Source organism: Gadus chalcogrammus, chromosome 17 (assembly GCF_026213295.1).
Source record: "Gadus chalcogrammus isolate NIFS_2021 chromosome 17, NIFS_Gcha_1.0, whole genome shotgun sequence".
In the NCBI taxonomy this organism is placed as follows: domain Eukaryota; kingdom Metazoa; phylum Chordata; class Actinopteri; order Gadiformes; family Gadidae; genus Gadus; species Gadus chalcogrammus.
In genome coordinates, this window is record NC_079428.1 from 17,146,284 (window position 1) to 17,164,679 (window position 18,396).

At 53.9% G+C, this 18,396-nt stretch overlaps 1 protein-coding gene across 1 annotated transcript; it reads left to right on the forward strand.

The window, feature by feature from the left end:
• The first annotated feature begins 1,167 nt into the window (after positions 1 to 1,167).
• per1b (period circadian clock 1b) lies at positions 1,168 to 17,882 on the forward strand. Its single transcript, XM_056612497.1, has 20 exons — positions 1,168 to 1,290; positions 4,362 to 4,974; positions 6,121 to 6,374; positions 6,470 to 6,591; positions 6,675 to 6,876; positions 6,986 to 7,180; positions 7,392 to 7,470; positions 7,564 to 7,670; positions 8,365 to 8,518; positions 10,574 to 10,871; positions 11,066 to 11,174; positions 11,972 to 12,125; positions 12,501 to 12,595; positions 13,168 to 13,314; positions 13,584 to 13,868; positions 13,957 to 14,696; positions 14,801 to 14,963; positions 15,309 to 15,498; positions 15,661 to 15,811; positions 16,042 to 17,882. Exons 2-20 carry the CDS (start codon positions 4,613 to 4,615, stop codon positions 16,228 to 16,230), a joined length of 3,996 nt encoding a protein of 1,331 aa, XP_056468472.1. The 5' UTR covers positions 1,168 to 1,290; positions 4,362 to 4,612; the 3' UTR covers positions 16,231 to 17,882.
• The last annotated feature ends 514 nt before the right edge of the window (positions 17,883 to 18,396 follow it).

An 18,396-nucleotide genomic window follows, 5' to 3' on the forward strand; every position in this document is an offset into this window, starting at 1 on the left:
TGACAGTATTGCGAAGTAAATCGAGTTTATTAAGTGTGCATTCATTTTGCATGAATTAAAAAAAATAATAATAATAATAATAATAATTAAAATCATGTCTTAGCCTACTAACCTACGGCCCGGTTAGGAATGTCCCGCGGTCCAGTACCGGGCCGTGGCCCGGTGGTTGGGGACTGCGGACTACATACTACAGTAGTAGTAGTACTACATTATACTAGAGTACACTACATTATACTACATTATGGTACAGTAGTACATTATACTACCATACACTACATAAAACTACATTATACTACAGGAGTACATCATACATCATATTACAGTAGAACATTAGACTACATTGTGCTACAGTACACTACATTATACTATAGTGCATAGTTCTACATTATATTACAGTAGTACATTATACTACAGTAAACTACAATATACGACATTGTACTAATGTAGTACATTATACTACATTACTACAGCTCACCTGTCAACACATGCTTCCACCCCCCCCCCCCCCCCCCCCCCCCCCCCCCCCCCCAGACTGAGGTCCCTGCCCTAGATTGTCTGTGTTTACTGGTCAGCGTTGCCAGATTGGGCCATATTTCCAGCCAATTGAGGCGGGTGGGATTGGTCGGGAAATCAGGTCCAATCTGGCAAACACAGTTACTGCTCCGCCCCACCACACTGCCGGCCGCGTGCTCCGGCTGTAGTGAAGAGGACATCAGCTGGAGCGCCTGTCTGCTGCAGAAAGCACGTGGGATTGTGTATACTGGGCTTTGCTGCAGCCGTATATACGGAGCAAGAAACGCAACGGGGATTCTAGTTATACAATTAAGACCAATTTTCGAATAGATGTAAATCCTCGTTTGTACTGCTATTAATTACGATGTAAAGAGGAAAAGCGCGCTTAAAAACAGCACGCCACCTCAAGATAAACATGTATTTTTAATACAGACAAACATGATTGCGTCTGCATTACTGGGATTATGGTCTCCTGCGTGCCAGGTTGCTTTCGCTCGCTCTGGCCACACACACTTCAACGTGAGCGCGGGGCCCCGTGCCGCAAACCACGCCCACCGTGACCAATGAGAAACGTCGGGGGCGTGTCTATCGTCCACAGACGGCCAATGGGCTTCGTTTCCAGCGGGCACGTGGAGCCCTGCGTGTAAACCAGGAGGAGGGAGAGGTCTGCAGCCGACTGAGCACACAGAGACAGCGGTAGCAGCCCACAACAGACCTGCACAACATCTCAACACCTCGCCGATTCTCACCATTAAACCATTAAGAGGAAAAAATAAGGTAAGATCACTTTATATTATGTTCATCATTTATTATTATTGTGCATGTGTCAGAGGAGTGGTGTTATTAGACCTCTCCGTGTTTTCAGGTTGGAACCAAACTACTATAATTATGTTTGGTTTGTTGCACCAGTTTATGACTGTTGTGTGTGATTGTTGTGTGGGATTGCTGTGGGCTGTGATGGGTGTTATGGTCTTTACATTACAGCCTTAACATGGTTTTAACTGGGAACATTGTGTCCCAGCTGATCCAGCGTGCCTAATGTTACACAGCATGTCAACATGCATTACTAGTCCAGATATGACCTGTTGTTCAAGGCAGACCACTCTTGAGATCTGCTCCACGTCGTAAGGAATATGTTAGGCTGTGGGAGATCCGCAGGTTTGCATGTGATGCATGCATGATATTCATCTCTCATCTTTTATGTTAGACTAACAGGTAAAGCTGCGTACGTCATTGGATTATCAGCAGCCCACAACCAAACACATTTGGAGATAATGTTTTACAGTAAAAACAGAACCGTTTATTAATATGCAGTTAACAACGGTGTTAGAACATGTTCTCCACCAGATGCTGTGGATTCAGACTCTGAAGGTTCTGCTCATCTGATGCTTGTGTGCAGACGGCAGATATTGAAGCGTGACATCCTTTACCTATCCTGTGTCGTGATCACTGGCTTTCGCAGTAACGTTGGCAGGACATCTTTTGACTTGTCTTTGTTCATAAGTTTATGAAATGGTCCGGTGCATCTCACCTGTCTAAAATGAGTTTTGAGTTCACATGGTCTGCATGAGCTTTCTGCAGTCTATGGTTTCATGCCCTCTGGTACTCAACTCATTTAGGGTGGCAACATGCAGTGCACTTTGTTGCACTTTTTTTGCAGAAAAATAATAATGTATATGAATGAAGGAGTTTTTATATTTTCGTTAAGGCATGCGCCCGTTTCGATGACAGGTCTTGATGTTGTTGAGATAATGAGTAATTTGCTATCACACGCAAGAAGCAGACTAGTTGAAATAGCCTGATGAGACACCCGGAGCCCGAGGGGGGAACACGTTGGTCTCTGGCCATCCTTCTGATATTACCAATTTAGTTTAAGTTACTGTGGTTGTCAATAACATCCACTCCACGCAGTATCTCACACATTGTAAAAACAAGAAACAAGTACTATAGTTAAATGCGTCGCGCTTGAGTAAAGGCGGTATGGGGACTCGGGAAGTAGTGAACAGGGAGCAGCGGGGTGTGGAGCAGTGTGTGCCGCGTGTCCGAGCTGGCCAATCGGGGCCGCTGAGGATTCTCATTGGCTCAGAGAGGCTAGCGTGTCGTCCAATGAGCAACGGGAAAAGCTTGCGGGGCGCACGGCGGCGGACACGTGCTGCAGGACGTACGCACAGGTCAGGTGTGTTGAGATGAGGCGGTAGACCGGGCGCACAACAACACAGCCTACACGGACACGGTTTACTGACGCCGCACAGACACTATAACAAGAAGGATTCGCAGTTTAGAAAGTGGAAATCCCTGCAAAAAAGTGAGGGGGTTTATTATTTGTCTATAATAATAATAATAATAATAATAATAAATTGTATTTATAATGCACTTTATATTCAAGAATCTCAAAGTGCTTCAGAGAAAAAAATACCAAAAAACTATTAAAAGGGGGAACCTCAAAGAAAGTTTAGCTAAATGCTCTTTTAAAGAGATGGGTTTTGAGGTTCCGTTTAAAAAGAGCTGTAGTCTGTGGAGCCCTCAGGTGGTCAGGGAGGGCGTTCCATAGTCTAGGGGCAGCAGCAGAAAAGGCCCGATCACCCACACCCTATAAACACCTCCTAACCTGTCAGGACACATATCCCTGTTGCTGCGGTAATAAACCCATCACATGCACACCTCCTTGGTATGTCTTCCTTTATTCTATACCTTTTCCTGGTTTGGAGAGCCCCGATATTCTGTGCCACCTGTCAATGTTCATATCGCGACATCTGTCGGTAAATATATCATTCGTATCGTGACATGGGTACTGCCAATCTTGCTATTACTGCTGCCCAGGCTGTGAATTGGCCATCGTTTACTGGAACTCTGTCACACGGAGAACAGACGCTGGGAACTTACCCTGTATGTGTTCACTGATCCATACGGACTGTTTATCTTCTGTGGGCTGAAGATAACTGTTCATTAGACGACTTGGGTACATTCGATGAATGTATCTAAGATGATTGAATGCTTAGTCTCTGATGCTCTATGTCATGCTTCTAGTACTGTTCCCCAATGTCCACCGGGATCGTTCCCCATGTGAACCATCCAGTCTTAACAGTGTGTGGACAAGTGAGTTCATCTGAAATCAGTTAACAAACCCCAGGGTTCATGCCATCTAGTGCCTGGTTGTTTTTCTAGGTGCTAGGTGCTCACTGTGCCAGCTGTAATCATTGTTTTGGTCCAATCTGCAACCTTTGCTCTTGAACAAGGCAGGGAGCCAACACAGAGATTATTATATTAACTGTGTAATTACCAACTTGACCAACAACTTTATTTATTTTATAACATTGACCATTGTATTGGTATAATGCTTGAAGATGTATCTTTCGGTATGGTTTGACTTTGACATTTTCTCATTTGGGGATATGGTTATGACTTCTTTTAATCAAAATAGTGTCATAGGTTTGGAAACAGCTGTCGCAACCTTGTCCAAAGAAAATCACTAAAGTAAACCAATGTTAACGCTAACATAATCTAAACAATAACCTTATCTAATCCATGGGGCGAGGCAAAGGAGAGTTTGGACCAGTCACGGAGCCATGTCTTGCCTTCTGGCAGAGCTTAATGGATTAATGGGGTTGAAGTCGGTGGGATTTCTTACTTGCGCAGTTTGTGGCCTGATTTACGCCCCGCCTCCCGCTGTACGGTCATGGTACAAAGTAATCTATTCTGCACACTAATGGGCCCGGCGCCAGTGAGCCAATATCCCTCTCTGGGTCGGAGCTGACGCGGAAGATTTAACCATGACGCCTATACCCGTAACTGTTTACCTGTTCAGGACATCTCTCCACACATCTTGACTCTTGATTCCTCCTCTCCAGGCGCTGTTCTGCAGTCCCACGCCCCCCCAGAGGTGAGGAGAAGGCTTCTCTGGACCCATGTGTTGAAGAGACTCCAGGCCCTTCGCTGCTTGGTTCTACCAGCTAACACCACACCATGAAGCCAACATGCAGCCCTAGCTGTCCCACTTAAACCTCACCTCACTTAAAGTATCATTCTTCAGAGCTTCCTCGACCTCTCTGACCTCAGAACCCCCCCCCCCCGAGCTGTCAGGGCCTCGTCCAACACCAGCATGAGCTACGACCGCTCCGTACCGGGCCCCGGCCTCAGCACCAGGGGCCGCGGCACCAGGGCCCCCAAGAAGGAGGAGGGCGAGCAGGAAGCCTCGGGGGGCCCGGGGCCCCTGAGCGGCGGCTCGGTCAGCATCCAGGAGGCAGGGGCCGAGGGAGGCTCCTCCCCCCCCCGGGGCTCCTCCCCCGGGGGCTCCAGCGACCGGAGGGGCCCCCCCACCTCCGACGACAACGACGGCACGTCGAGCGGCAACGACTCTGGGGAGCGGGAGAACAGCTCGCAGGGCCGGCAGTCCACCCGGAGCTCCCACAACTCGTCCAATGGGAAGGACTCTGGCATGAGGCTGACCGAGAGCAGCAAGAGGTGAGGGGGGGCTCTTACTGTGAAATGTCTCATGCTCTTACTGTGAAATGTCTCATGCTCTTACTGTGAAATGTCACATGCTCTTATTGTGAAATGTCTCATGCTCTTATTGTGAAATGTCTCATGCTCTTACTGTGTAATATCACATGCTCTTAAGGTGAAATGTCTCATGCTCTTACTGTGAAATGTCTCGTGCACTTACTGTGAAATGTCACATGCTCTTACTGTGAAATGTCAAATGCTCTTATTGTGAAATATTGGATCACACCACGTGTGATATCACACATGGTGTTGACGGCTCGGTCGGCATTAATTCACCGTGTACATCTTGGCCCCAGTAATGTGTTTGGAATGTTTGCTTCAGCACTTCTGGTGTGTAACCAGGACCGATGTGGCCTCAGCTGCACTACAGTATACTAATTAACTAATTATTAGTTAATACTAATTAAACAATTAAAGAAAAGGCAGAGAAATTAGGAAAAATAATGGGTGTGTTTATTATCTGACCCGTTGCTTTGGCTGAACGGATGTTTGCGTTGTAGTTTCAGGGACATTGCAAGAAAGTTAACCTTCCCACTGTATGGCGTTGTAGCGTACAATGTTGTGTCCACACGAGGGCGCTGTGAGGAACCCTGAGCCCAGCGGTGGACCGGAGGGTGAGGGGAACATGTATGAAAACCGCCGGTACACAACAGCCATGGCCATGAGGGCTGGCCACGTGTGCTTTCTCACTGACGTCGACCGCCAGGGAACCCTGGAGGGGAGTGGGGCTCCTGAGAGGGTTGTGGGGGTCTGTTGGCCGGTTATGACATAACCTCCTGACGACACGGATCAATGGAGAACCTGGCTGTGATTCAGCGCAGCTCCGGGCGATGATAGGAGGGGCAATACCGCCGCGATGGAGTCCTAGTGTTGTCAAATAGACAGCCTGCACGCATGGAAAATCATCTGGGAAGAGGATGAAGAGAATGAGGACGTTCTTTGAATAGTCACCTCAAACTCTTGGCTAGCTTGCCGCCAGCTCATGCCGTTCAGAGTGACTAGCGAGTCCATGGTTAGATATTTACCAAAGTGTACTTTGTCAATCCAATCTTTAAAGTCGTCTCCTCCTCTCTCTTCCCGCTCCTCCCTCCTCGCCCCCCCCAGCACCACCTCCCAGAGCCTGTCCCCGCCCGGCGGCTCTCTGGCCTACAGCCTGCTCTCCACCAGCTCGGAGCAGGACCCGCCCTCCACGTCGGGCTGCAGCAGCGACCAGTCGGCGCGGCTGCGCACCCAGAAGGAGCTCATGAAGGCCCTGAAGGAGCTCAAGATCCGGCTGCCCGTAGAGCGCAAGACCAAGGGCCACTCCAGCACCCTGGACGCCCTCAAGTACGCCCTCAACTGTGTCAAACAAGTCCGAGGTAAGGAGACTCGTCGTGGCGCTCGGGGCCGCCCGCCTGGTCGTGTGCTCGGTACGCCTCGGCCTCTAACCCCCGGCGTGTGCTCGCTTCCCCAGCCAACCAGGAGTACTACCACCAGTGGAGCGTGGAGGAGGGCCACGGCTGCAGCCTGGACCTGTCCTCCTTCACCGCCGAGGAGCTGGACACCATCACCTCGGAGTACACCCTGAGGAACACGGTGAGACACTCAGCCCGCTCCCGTCCCTCTCCCCCTCACCCTTCAGCCAGCGGGGGCTAACGCTGGCCCTCCCGTCCCCACAGGACACCTTCTCCATGGCCGTGTCCTTCCTGTCGGGCAAGGTGGTGTACGTCTCGCCCCAGGGCGCCTCGCTGCTCCGCTGCACGCCCGAGGACCTCCAGGGCACGGTGTTCTCCGAGCTCCTGGCCCCGCAGGACGTCAGCACCTTCTACAGCCACACGGCACCCTGCCGCCTGCCCCCCTGGGCGTCCTGCACGGGCTCCGGTGAGTGGAGCGAGCGTGGTTCCTTCAGGTCGGCAGCAGGTGCTGAATGAATCGGCCTGTGAGTCGATCCGTGCTCGACACTGCCCTGAACCCCGTGTTCCCCCCCCAGAGTCGGCGCCGCCCGACGCCGCCCAGGAGAAGTCCATGTTCTGCCGCGTCGGCGTGCCGCGGGTGGGCGGTGGCCCGCTGCGCTACGCCCCGTTCCGCCTCTCGCCGTACCAGCTGACCCTGCGGCCCTCGGAGGACACCGCGCCCCAGCCCTGCTGCCTGCTCCTGGCGGAGCGCGTGCACTCGGGATACGAAGGTACGTAGGGAGGCTCCGCCATGGGGGACACTGATGCATCGACTAAATATCACATTATACGCATCACTGTGGACAAATGTTATCCCTCTTTTGTTTGAAGAAACAAGAACCCTAAACTAAAAGGCAGTGATCCCTAACGAGCGACTGCACACAGTGTTCATCACCAGCTGCAGCAGCCATCCTCTAAACGCCCCCCCCCTCCCCCCCACAGCCCCTCGCATCCCGACGGACAAGCGGGTCTTCACCACCAGCCACACGCCGGGGTGCCTCTTCCAGGAGGTGGACGACAGGTCAGCGCCCAGACCTTCAGAAGGCCTTCCTCTGCCCGCTGTGCCCGCCGCCGCCAGAGCTCGGTGTGTAACCGTGTGTGTGTGTGTCTGCAGGGTGGTGCCGTTGCTAGGATACCTCCCCCAGGACCTGGTGGGGACCCCAATCCTCCTCTACATCCACCCTGAGGACCGACCCATCCTGGTGGCCATCCACAAGAAGAGTGAGCCCCTCTTCCTCTCTCGCCCTCTCTGATACATCTGTTTAGATCAGCGGTTCCCAATTTTTTTTCCTGCGCACCCCCTTCTACGTCCCAGCCGGGTTGGCGCACCCCCAATCCCCACTTCAAAAAGAAAACGCAACAAAGCTTTGTTTTATCGCCATACAATGACTCATGTTTAATCAAATATAGCGCAAATATAGCGCAACATCCTATAGGAATGAATGAAACGAGTTGGCGCACATATGGCAGTTCGTAGAAGAAGACAGCAGTGCGCAACCGTAGAAGAAGACAGCAGCTGTCTTCTTCTACGTTTAAAATATAGTTTTTTGATTTAAAATAAAAGGGATTACAAAGGAAATGTTTACTGTTCATGGTTTTTTATTGTAACGAAAAATCCCACTTAAAAAAACAACACTGTAATTGTGTAATATTACACCAGACCGCCATTACATCTTTCATCTCGCAGACTCCCTGGTGGCAGCTCGAGTACCCCTGGGGGTGCGAGTACAACACTTTGGGAATCCCTGGTTTAGATCGATTATGTACGCTTTTGTGTGACACAAAACCACCCCATTTGTTTACCCCTTTTCCCCGTGACAACCTCCTGACCTCGGTCCTCTTGCCTCACACCGTCCCCTCCTGCGGTGGGATGGGGCTGTGCTCTAACCCCCTGGCCGTGCGCTCTCTCCTCCAGTCCTGCAGTGTGCCGGGCAGCCCTTCGACCACGCCCCCCTGAGGATGTGCGCCCGCAGCGGCGAGTACCTGACCCTGGACACCAGCTGGTCGTCCTTCGTCAACCCCTGGAGCCGCAAGGTGGCCTTCATCGTGGGCCGCCACAAAGTGCGCACGTGAGTCCCGGCGGGCGCACGCTTTGAGCTCAGGGAGAGCCGATTGGCCGACAGCAGCTACGGCGTCGTCCCTTTAATAAAATGGCGGGCTGGCATCACGCTGAGTTCATATGGTGACCAGTAGGGCTGTAACGATACACAAACTCACGATTCGGTTTGTATCACGATTTTTGACCCACGGTTCGATACATCCCACGATTTTTTGAAATTTAAAAAGCATTTTATTTAAACAACACTTATATACCAATTAACTTTATGTAACATTTAATAACAAATAATTTGGAACACTGAACAGATTTGAACAGAAAGAATACTATTAAAGTATAGCTAAATGATTAAAGAAATAACCAAAGATTGCAGTTGGAGGATGCTTTTTGCTGGTAGGCAAAAACCCTCAACTGTTGGGTTAGGGTTAGGGTAGTCTGGCTGAACGGAAGTGGACAGCGTCTATTGCTTAGCGGCTGATTTGGCCGCGACTCCTCCCCTTCCGGTTGCTGGCGTTACCAAGTTTTCGAAATTGTTTGTGGAACTAGACATCCAATCTTGTTTAATTTTAATATAATGTAATTACTGATTACTGACTATCTGATTTCATTACAATGGTAGGACCACAACATAGCCTATTTTGACATTACCTTGGAAAAGCCCAGACTCCGTCTGGCAGGATTCTCCCCGGGGACGATGCGTTTGCGGTCACGACTATCGCCGGTTGGTGTGGATTTGGCGCATCGTTTCACTCTGACAGCGGCATGAGCGTTTGACATGGATTTAACCAATGAACCGATCCGTTCCACTTCACTATAGCTCCTACGGTATTTCTTTAGTAGTGTTCTACAAGAACCACAAATAAATGTTAAAACGTCGTTCGTTTTTATAGGTCCCGTGGGCCAAAGTGTATGGTGGCTTGAAATCATCGTGACAAAGAATCAAACGATGTTTGTTCTTTTTATCTATACAATTATCTCCACATAGGTGACATACATCGTTAATGGTTTTTTGTGGCGTTTGGGATTGAGCCATTTCTGACAGCCTCTGAACGTCAAGAAGTTCCGTCAAAATAATTTCCCCCCCGGCACTATTTTGCATGGACACCGCTGCTGCTTCCCGGGCTTAGCCCCGCCCTAGACGATTGTGATTGGTTTAAAGAAATAAAACAGGCCCGCCCAGTTTCCCCACGGATAGACGGCTCGAGGTAGCGTGGCTCCAGACCATTCTACTTGCTGTAGTTTGGTCTGGCTTTGCGAGACTAGGGTTAGGGTTACAACTGTGGTTTAGTCAAATATCCTTATTAGCGCTTCTTATTAGGCTATGTAGCTTAAATAATGACATAATCAGGCCGTATAGAATGCAACATGTTTAATAGCCTAACTTTCAATAGATGGGGAAAAACCTGAACGTCACAATAACGAGGCATAGTGTTACGAGTAGCATATGTGTGTGCGCGAGAATGGCAGTGTGCGTATGCGTGTGTGAGTGACGTCAGCGAGTGAGTGGACGAGCGAGGAGAGCGAGCGGTAGCGCGTGTGTCTAGTGAAGAAGCGAACGAGTCCGGTAGAATAAAGTACCCATCCTGTCAATAATCGGTGGCCGCTTCATTCCGACCTATGAGCAGACAAACTGCCGGTCAAATCACACAAAAACAATAGAGACAGGATCACACACTCAATTTATTTTTCGCGCTTGGCCCACTCTGGATAAATGACGTTCATATCGCATATGAGGACTTCGACGGCTGTGGAGAAATGCAATCCTCCGTAGCCACGGAGGATTGCAGTCGCATACTTACGGCATCGATAGGAGGGGGCGCTGTCAGCAGACTATTATTTAGACAAATTATTAGCAAATTTCAATCGGACAATTTGACCGGAGAGTTAGAAAGGGCATATCGCGCTTCTGCCTTCTCACACCGCGAGACAGGTTCGTGGCTTTGAGTGTCGCGATTTCGGTTTCGATACGCGTATCGTTACAGCCCTAGTGACCAGAGCTTTATGTGTTCAGAGGTACACTGTCCATTTGGGTGTGGGTCTTTAACCGCTGTGACCCCCCGGCCCCCAGGAGCCCGCTGAACGAGGACGTGTTCACCGTGCTGCGCGGCTGCGAGGGCCGCGGCGCCACGCCCGACATGGCGCCGCTGAGCGAGCAGATCCACCGGCTGCTGGGGCGGCCCGTGCACGGCGGGGGGTCCCGGGGCTCCAGTGCGTCCCGGGCCTCCCGCCGCTCGCAGCCCCCGCGGGCCCCGGCCTCCTCCTCCAGCGACAGCAACGGCCCCCCGGCGCAGGAGGGCGTGGCCGCCGCCACCGCCCTGGCCGTCGCCACGGCGCTCGCCGCCGCCGCCACCGCCACACACAAGCCCGTACGTCTGGCCGCCGCCGTCTCAAACCACCCAAAAAGGGCTCTCATGGGGCTTTCATGGGGCCCTCAAAGGGCTCTCATGGGGCCCTAATAGGGCTCTCATGGAGCCCTCAAAGGGCCCTCATAGGGCCCCCAAAGGGCCCTCAAGGTGTGCGTCCGACGGCCCAGCCCCTGACCTTGCGGTGTGTGTTGCAGATGACCTTCCAGCAGATGTGCAAGGACGTGCACCAGGTGAAGAGCAGCGGGCAGCAGGTGTTCATCGAGTCGCGCCACCGCCCGGCCGCCAGGAAGTCCGCCAGCGCAGGTACAAGCGAACGTGGACGGCCGTCGCTATGCCAACCAGCCTGTTAGAGTCTAGAGCTTTGCTTTGTGGGTTTGAAATGCTATTTCTCATTGGTTGACGTCCTCAAAGTGTTCATTCATTAGTTCTTTATTACTGATTCATAGTCTTATCTCTGTGCTACCTCATCCAGATGGATTCTCTCCTTTTCTTTCATGATTCATTTGAAGCGGTTTGCAATTCTCTAAAGTTGCCACTAAAAGCTGATTTGACTGACCTGACCTGAACCGTCCACCCCATCTTAGAAAACCTGCCTTTACTTCCTCCCCAGTCCAGTTCAGTCCTAACTATTGTGGTAGACAAGCAGTCCTGGGGTTGGCTAATACAGGTAAGACCACACAAGCTAGCTAGTTAGCCAAAGCCCAGCTGCAGAGATTAAGCTAGCCGTTAGCTAGGTGCAGTACCATGTAACGACACACCCACCGGACATGAGTATCTTTATGTGCAGATGAGCCTGTGAGCAAGCTATGAGAAACAGATTTCACGTTTTACGTAGAACAATGTAGAATTTTGCGGTTGCATGTGTAAAGACTTAAGAGTAAAATGCAAATTTTGATACAGAGGTTATTTTACTTATTGGTGTACACGGTTACTTACGCCAGTACCTAAAATATACAAATGCTAATATATCAAGTATGTATTTAGTTGTTGTACGGTGTTAAGCCTGATTCCCTACACAGGGTACGGACATGCCCATACGGCCACTAACTGGGGTCCTCCTCTTGTGTTTCTCTCTGGGTGCTCCTTCGTTGTTCCTTCAGGCGCACTCAGCAGCTTCAGAGCGCTCAGTGGCCACTCGGTGGCTGCGTCCGGCACACAGCTGCCCAGCAGAGCCCTGGTCCCCACGCTAGCGCCCAAAGAGTCGCCCACCGCCTACTCCTACCAGCAGATCAACTGCCTGGACAGCATCATAAGGTGTGTGTGTGTGTGTGTGTGTGTGTGTGTGTGTGTGTGTGTGTGTGTGTGTGTGTGTGGTGTCTCATAATCTGTTTTCTACTATGACTAGCAGTAGTAGTCGGCTTACCGGATCTTGGGAAATCTTGAGTCGACTTTGAATGAAGTCAATTCCGTACCGTGCTAATATGTTAGCCACCGGTTGGCTGCTTAGCAAGTTAGTCAGCAGCTAGGTTTGTGCTAGCTATTGATTTGCTAGCTAGCCAGGTTTGCATTAGTTTGCTTCTTTTTTTTTTCTCCTGGTGCACCGCCTCTTTAAATGAAGAGAATCTAATGTTTGTGCCTGTTGTTATTGTCCCATTGTCTGACTGACTTTGACCTCTGACCTTTGACCAGGTATCTGGAAAGCTGCAACATTCCCAACACCTTGAAGAGGAAGTCTGGCTCCTCTTCCTCCGCCTCTGATGAGGACCAGCCCCATGACGCCAAATGTACGCCTCCCTCAATCTGTGTGGTCACTCACTCACTCACTCACTCACTCACTCACTCACTCACTCACTCACTCACTCACTCACTGACTCACTCACTCACTCACTCACTCACTCACTCACTCACTCACTCACTCAGAATCAATCAAGTTTTCTGTTCGGAAAACCTTCTTTTTCACTGCAGCTATCAGATAGAGGTTCAGTTATTGAACTAGAGTCCACAGAATATGTGTCCTTCAGACACAGAGGGTAAGATAACACACATTGTGAACAGAGGGTATGGCTGCACTGAGAAAAGGGGCCGGGTTAATGCAGGTTTGACTGAAGAGAACACCACATCTCAAACCATGTAAACACGCATTTATTCCCAATGCTCAAAAAGTGTCCTTATAGTATTCACATATCTATATGTTTCATTTATCTGTATTTTTATTCCATGCCATAATGTTTTGATAACATGGGATATCATTTGTCATGAACCATTTTTGGCGTGCCTCTGTGGGCCTGTCCTCCACACAGTGAGAGCAGCTTCCTCCGCTCAGAGCCCGTGTTAAAGAGAGTGTATCTCCCTGTAGGTGCCTCAGTGGGCCTGGTGGGGGCGCCCTCCCCTCTCCCTCCTCTGGCCTCGGCCAGCAAGGCCCAGAGCGTTGCCTCGGTTACGTCCCAGTGTAGCTTCAGCAGCACCATCGTCCACGTAGGAGACAAGAAGCCGCCGGAGTCAGGTGGGCATGGTTACCATGGCGTCCTGGGTCCGGGGGGGTCACTGGAGGAATGCTGCCGGGGTCCGAGCCGTTGTCGCTGTCCACCTTTTATATTTAGTTCTTGCTTTGACAACACTTTATCCAAAAGAGGCTCTGTCAAAATGTCTCTCTGTGTCTGTGTGTGTACTGCTAGCACGTCAAAGCTAACATGTCGAGACCCTCAAAACACCGGCCTGTGGCTTGTTCTCACTCTCTCTCTCTCTCTCTCTCTCTCTCCGTCTCGTCTCTAGATATCGTCATGGAGGAGGCCCCTCCCCCTGCCACACTGGCTCCTCCCACATCGACCTTGACGGCCGCCTCTATGACCCCCCCTCCCCCGGCGTGGGCCCCGGTGGAGTGGGCCGGGAGGCGGGCCGGGCCGGGCCGCGCAGGCCTGACCCGGGAGGTTCTGTCGCTGCACACGCAGCAGGAGGAGACGGCCTTCCTCCACCGCTTCAAGGACCTCAGCAAGCTGAGGGTGTTGGACCCCACCGCCTCGTCCACCGTGCACTGCCACCCCGCCGCGCTGTCCCGAGGTACACACACACACACACACACACAAAGCTCCCCCAGCCCTAGGGGTGACGGCCTCACCTTAACCCCTCCCCCTCCCTCTCCCTGCAGGGCTCCGCTGTTCCCGGGACCACCTCGCCGACGGCAGCGGGGGCCAGCGCCGCGGCCGGGGGGGCAAGCGCCTCAGGCAGCAGGAGGATCACCTTAGCTCGGTGAACCCGGGGGTCTGCCTGCAGCCCCCCCCCGCCAACGCCTCCTCCTGGCCCCCCTCTGCGGGCTCCCAGGCCAGCCTCCCGGTGGGGCCCTTCCCTCCCGGCATGCTGCCCCTCTACCCCCTGTACCCGCCCCAGCCCGTGGCCCCCCAGGCCCAGATGGTACCCCCCATGGTGGCCCTGGTCCTGCCCAACTACCTGTTCCCCCAGATGGCCCCGGGCCCCGCCGTGGCCAACCCGGGACACTTCTACAACCCCAGCTTCAACCCCTACCACCACGCTGCCTCCATGCCCCTCCCCCTCCCCCTCCCCCTCCCCCTGCCCCTGCCCCTCCCCCTCCCCCTGCCCCTGCCCCTCCCCCTGCCCCTGCTGGGGCCCCGGGCCCCGTCCCGCAGCAGCCCGCCGCCCTCCCCGGTGGACCACGGGGGCCCAGAGTCGCCGCTGTTCCAGTCGCGCTGCTCCTCGCCGCTCAACCTGCTGCAGCTGGAGGAGTCTCCTAGCAACCGGCTTGAGGTCGCCGCGGCGACGGCCGCCTCCCAGCAGCAGCAGGCCGCACCCTCCTCGGTGCAGGGGGGCGGGCTCCCGGGGCAGAGCTCGGCCAATGAGAGACGCTCTGACGAGTCCAAAGAGACAGAGAGTGTGAGTTGAAACGGCCCTGTGTGTCTGTGGTTCCTCGTTCCGTGGTCGGCCTAATGCAGGGTATGTTATCGAGGTCTAACGGGGCTGTGGGGTCCTCCTCCCAGGGCCAGACCGACGACCAGGACAACATGTCCACCTCCAGCCAGCTGCTGGACCTGCTGCTGCAGGAGGACTCCCGCTCGGGCAGCGGCTCGGCCTCGGGCTCCTCTGGGTCGCGCTCCGGCTCCGGCTCCCGGGGCCACAGCTCCTCAGGGACCAGCGGCACCCGTGAGTAGAGCGGGACGTCCCGCCGTGGTGTTGTGGTCGTTCCCCCGCGCGGCACGGAGCTGGTTCGGTGCAGCGCGGGGCGGCGTGGGGCTGAGGAGGTGGGGCGGGTCGGCTGGTCACCGGAGGGGTGCTAGTTCGATCCCCTGAGCGAGACGCCTCACCCTGACTGCTGATGACGGGCTGGCTGTCGCCCTGCGGGGCTGACAGCGCTGTCGCCCTGCGGGGCTGACAACGCTGTCGGTGTGTCAATGTGTGGATGTCCATAAAGTCCTTAAATAGACCGGAGAAACCAAGATGGTGTTGACCAGCGGGAGCCTCACTTCCCCCTCCCCGTGTCCTTTCCAGGGAGCAGCCACACCAGCAAGTACTTCGGCAGCATCGACTCGTCGGAGAACGACCACGCCCGCAAGCGGCCAGCCGGGGGCAGCAGCAGCGGCGAGGAGCAGTTCATCAAGTGCGTGCTGCAGGACCCCATCTGGCTGCTCATGGCCACCACCGACGACAAGGTCATGATGACCTACCAGCTGCCCTCCAGGTGAGCCAACAATCAGCCCAGGCCGCCGGGGCTTACGCCCTCAGACGCCCTTGTTAGAGGGCTGTGGGTGGGTGAGTGACGAGTGACGGGGGACCGCTGAGTGACGGGGGGCCGCTGAGTGACGTGGGGCCGCTGAATGACGGGGGGTCTCCTGTGGTGCAGGGACATGGAGGCTGTGCTGCGGTCGGACCGCGAGGCGCTCAGGGCCCTGCAGAAGAGCCAGCCGCGCTTCAGCGAGGAGCAGAAGAGGGAGCTGAGCCAGGTGCACCCCTGGATACGCACCGGACGGCTGCCCCGAGCCATCAACACCTCCGTAAGCACCGTCTGTCTGTCTGTCTGTCTGTCTGTCTGTCTGTCTGGCTCTCTCTCCCCCTCTCTCCCTCTCTCCCCCTCTCTCTCTCTCTCTCTCTCTCTCTCTCTCTCTCTCTCTCTCTCTCTCTCTCTCTCTCTCTCTCTCTCTCTCTCTCTCTCTCTCTCTCTCTATCTCTCAGTTGTGTTGCCCCCCCCCTGTGTTAACCTCTGGTCCCCCCCCCCCCCCTCCAGGTGTGCGTGGGGTGCAGGTCCCCCCCCCCGGCCCCCTACGACTCAGAGCTCCAACAGGAGGGCCCCGCCCAGGAGGGGGACGACGAAGAGCGCCAGACGCAAAAACGCTGCAGAGGCGGCGACCAGGACATGACGACGGAGACGCAGGAAGTGACCTCAGGGGCCGTCGAGGCGGACATGACGCACTGAAGGGGCCCCCCGGTGGACACAGGTCTTATGTTCCTCTGAGCGCCACGGGACGCTGCTGAGAGTGTGGTGCTGCAGGGGAGGCCATGCCCCCCTGTTCCTCAGCATGGAGGCCACGCCCCCCTTTTCCTCTCAGCGTGGAGGCCAAGCCCCCCTGTTCCTCTCAGTGTGGAGGCCACGCCCCCCTGTTCCTCAGTGTGGAGGCCACGCCCCCCTGTTCCTCTCAGCGTGGAGGCCACGCCCCCGGCTGTTCCTCAGCGTGGAGGCCACGCCCCCGGCTGTGAGTTGCAGCAGAGGCCCCGCCCCACTCTGCTGGTCTGAGACGGGGGGCCCCCAGGGACCAGCCTCGGGGGGCCCGCGGCCCAGAGCCACGCCCCCTTGATGATGTGAAAGACGTTGAATGTGTTTCCCCGGGACAGGTCGGTGTTCAGCACCGGGACGTGGAGGCGTCCCGGGCCTCTTGTGGAGTAAGAAGGAAGGCCAAGTGTTTCCTCTGTGAGGCTTGTGGAGAGAGAAGGGGAGTGAGAGGAGCCACTGTAAGGCCGGACGGTAGTCCTCTGGTCAGAGTGCACTTTGGGAACAATGTGGGATTCTATTTTGTACGTATTGTCTATTTTTCTACTGTGTGTGAGGCAGCGTGAGGTCTGTCCTCTGGACAGGACACCACTGCTCACTCGTCAAGCGTTGCCGTGGAAACGAGACAATGGGACAACCTCAGAGGGGCAGAACCAATGCACCACCACGCCTTCGGCCAGGACCAAAAACAACCAGCAGGGGGACTTTTACTTTGAAAGGAGTGGAGACGGCTCTGGCTGGCAGTGGGACTGCTGCAGGACTAGAAGGAGGGGTGGGTTTGAGTGTACAGGGGAAACCAGAACACACTCCTGGTTGGACCAGTGTTTACTATTGTTTAGTGAACTCTCTGGCTCTCTCGCTCTCTCTCTGAGGCGCTGATGGATCATATAATCTCCTTCATGCTTTGCGATGGTGTCGCTGGTTCAGTGGTGTCTGCGCCAGTTTTTGAATACTTTATGTTAAATTATTTGTTACACAAATGTCAATAAAGATGACTTCAATTGTTGTACTTTTTGTTTGGATTCAGTCTCATGGCTCCTCCAGTAGTGAATCTATTCTCTGTTCCGGTGGTTTTTCTGCGGCGTTGAGTTGGCGGCCGTCTTAAACCGCGGTCTGTTCTGAGTCTCCTGGCCGCTCAGACCGGCCGCGGCCACCACAGCCTGAAAAAGACCAACAGGAATGCCCTCATCTAGACCCACAACCACACACCCAGCCTCATGCAACCCTGAAGCTGGAGTAAGTTCACGTCATGGCTGGGATTGAAGTGGTCATGCTGCATCCAAGCTGCTGGTAAACTACAGAGCACAGGTCCTGATTAAAAAGGTAATTGGGATTCTCCGTAAACAAAATGGCCACTTTTCCCCACTCACTCAGTCCAAACGGAGCCTGTATCGCACGTATAATCTCTCCCTCAACATTACATCTATGGAACACAGTACAGGGGGAGACGTCTGGCTCATTCAGCTCTCACCATCAAACTCGTTTCCATCCAAAGACCCCTTCTGAGAGGTGAGAATGTGGTTTTAGAAAGTGCTCATTATGCCACACTAGCAGTCTGTTCGCCCGCTGAAAGCCCAGAAACACACACACCCTATATATTGACGTACCTGTTGAACATACCCTACACACACACACACACACACACACACCGGGCTGTGTGTGCACCACCACACTCTGTAGTCCTTTCATTACTCCTGGCCGGGGTACAGTACACAGCGCCGATTTATGTCTTATCTAAACATCAACATTCCAATAATTCAAGTTCTCTCGAACTTCAGTGTGAACCCCCCTCCCTACTCCATATACACCTCCTGCCCTCTCTTTCCATCCCTCTCCCTCCCGGGCCTCTCCCACTCTCTCCTCTCTCCTCCCCTCTCTCCTCTCTCCTCCCCCCTCTCCTCTCTCCTCCCCCCTCTCCTCTCTAATCCCCCCTCTCCTCTCTCCTCCCACTCTCTCCTCCCCCCTCTCCTCTCTCCTCCCCTCTCTCCTCTCTCCTCCCCCCTCTCCTCCCCTCTCTCCTCCCCTCTCTCCTCTCTCCTCCCCCCTCTCCTCCCCTCTCTCCTCCCCTCTCTCCTCCCCCCTCTCCTCCCCTCC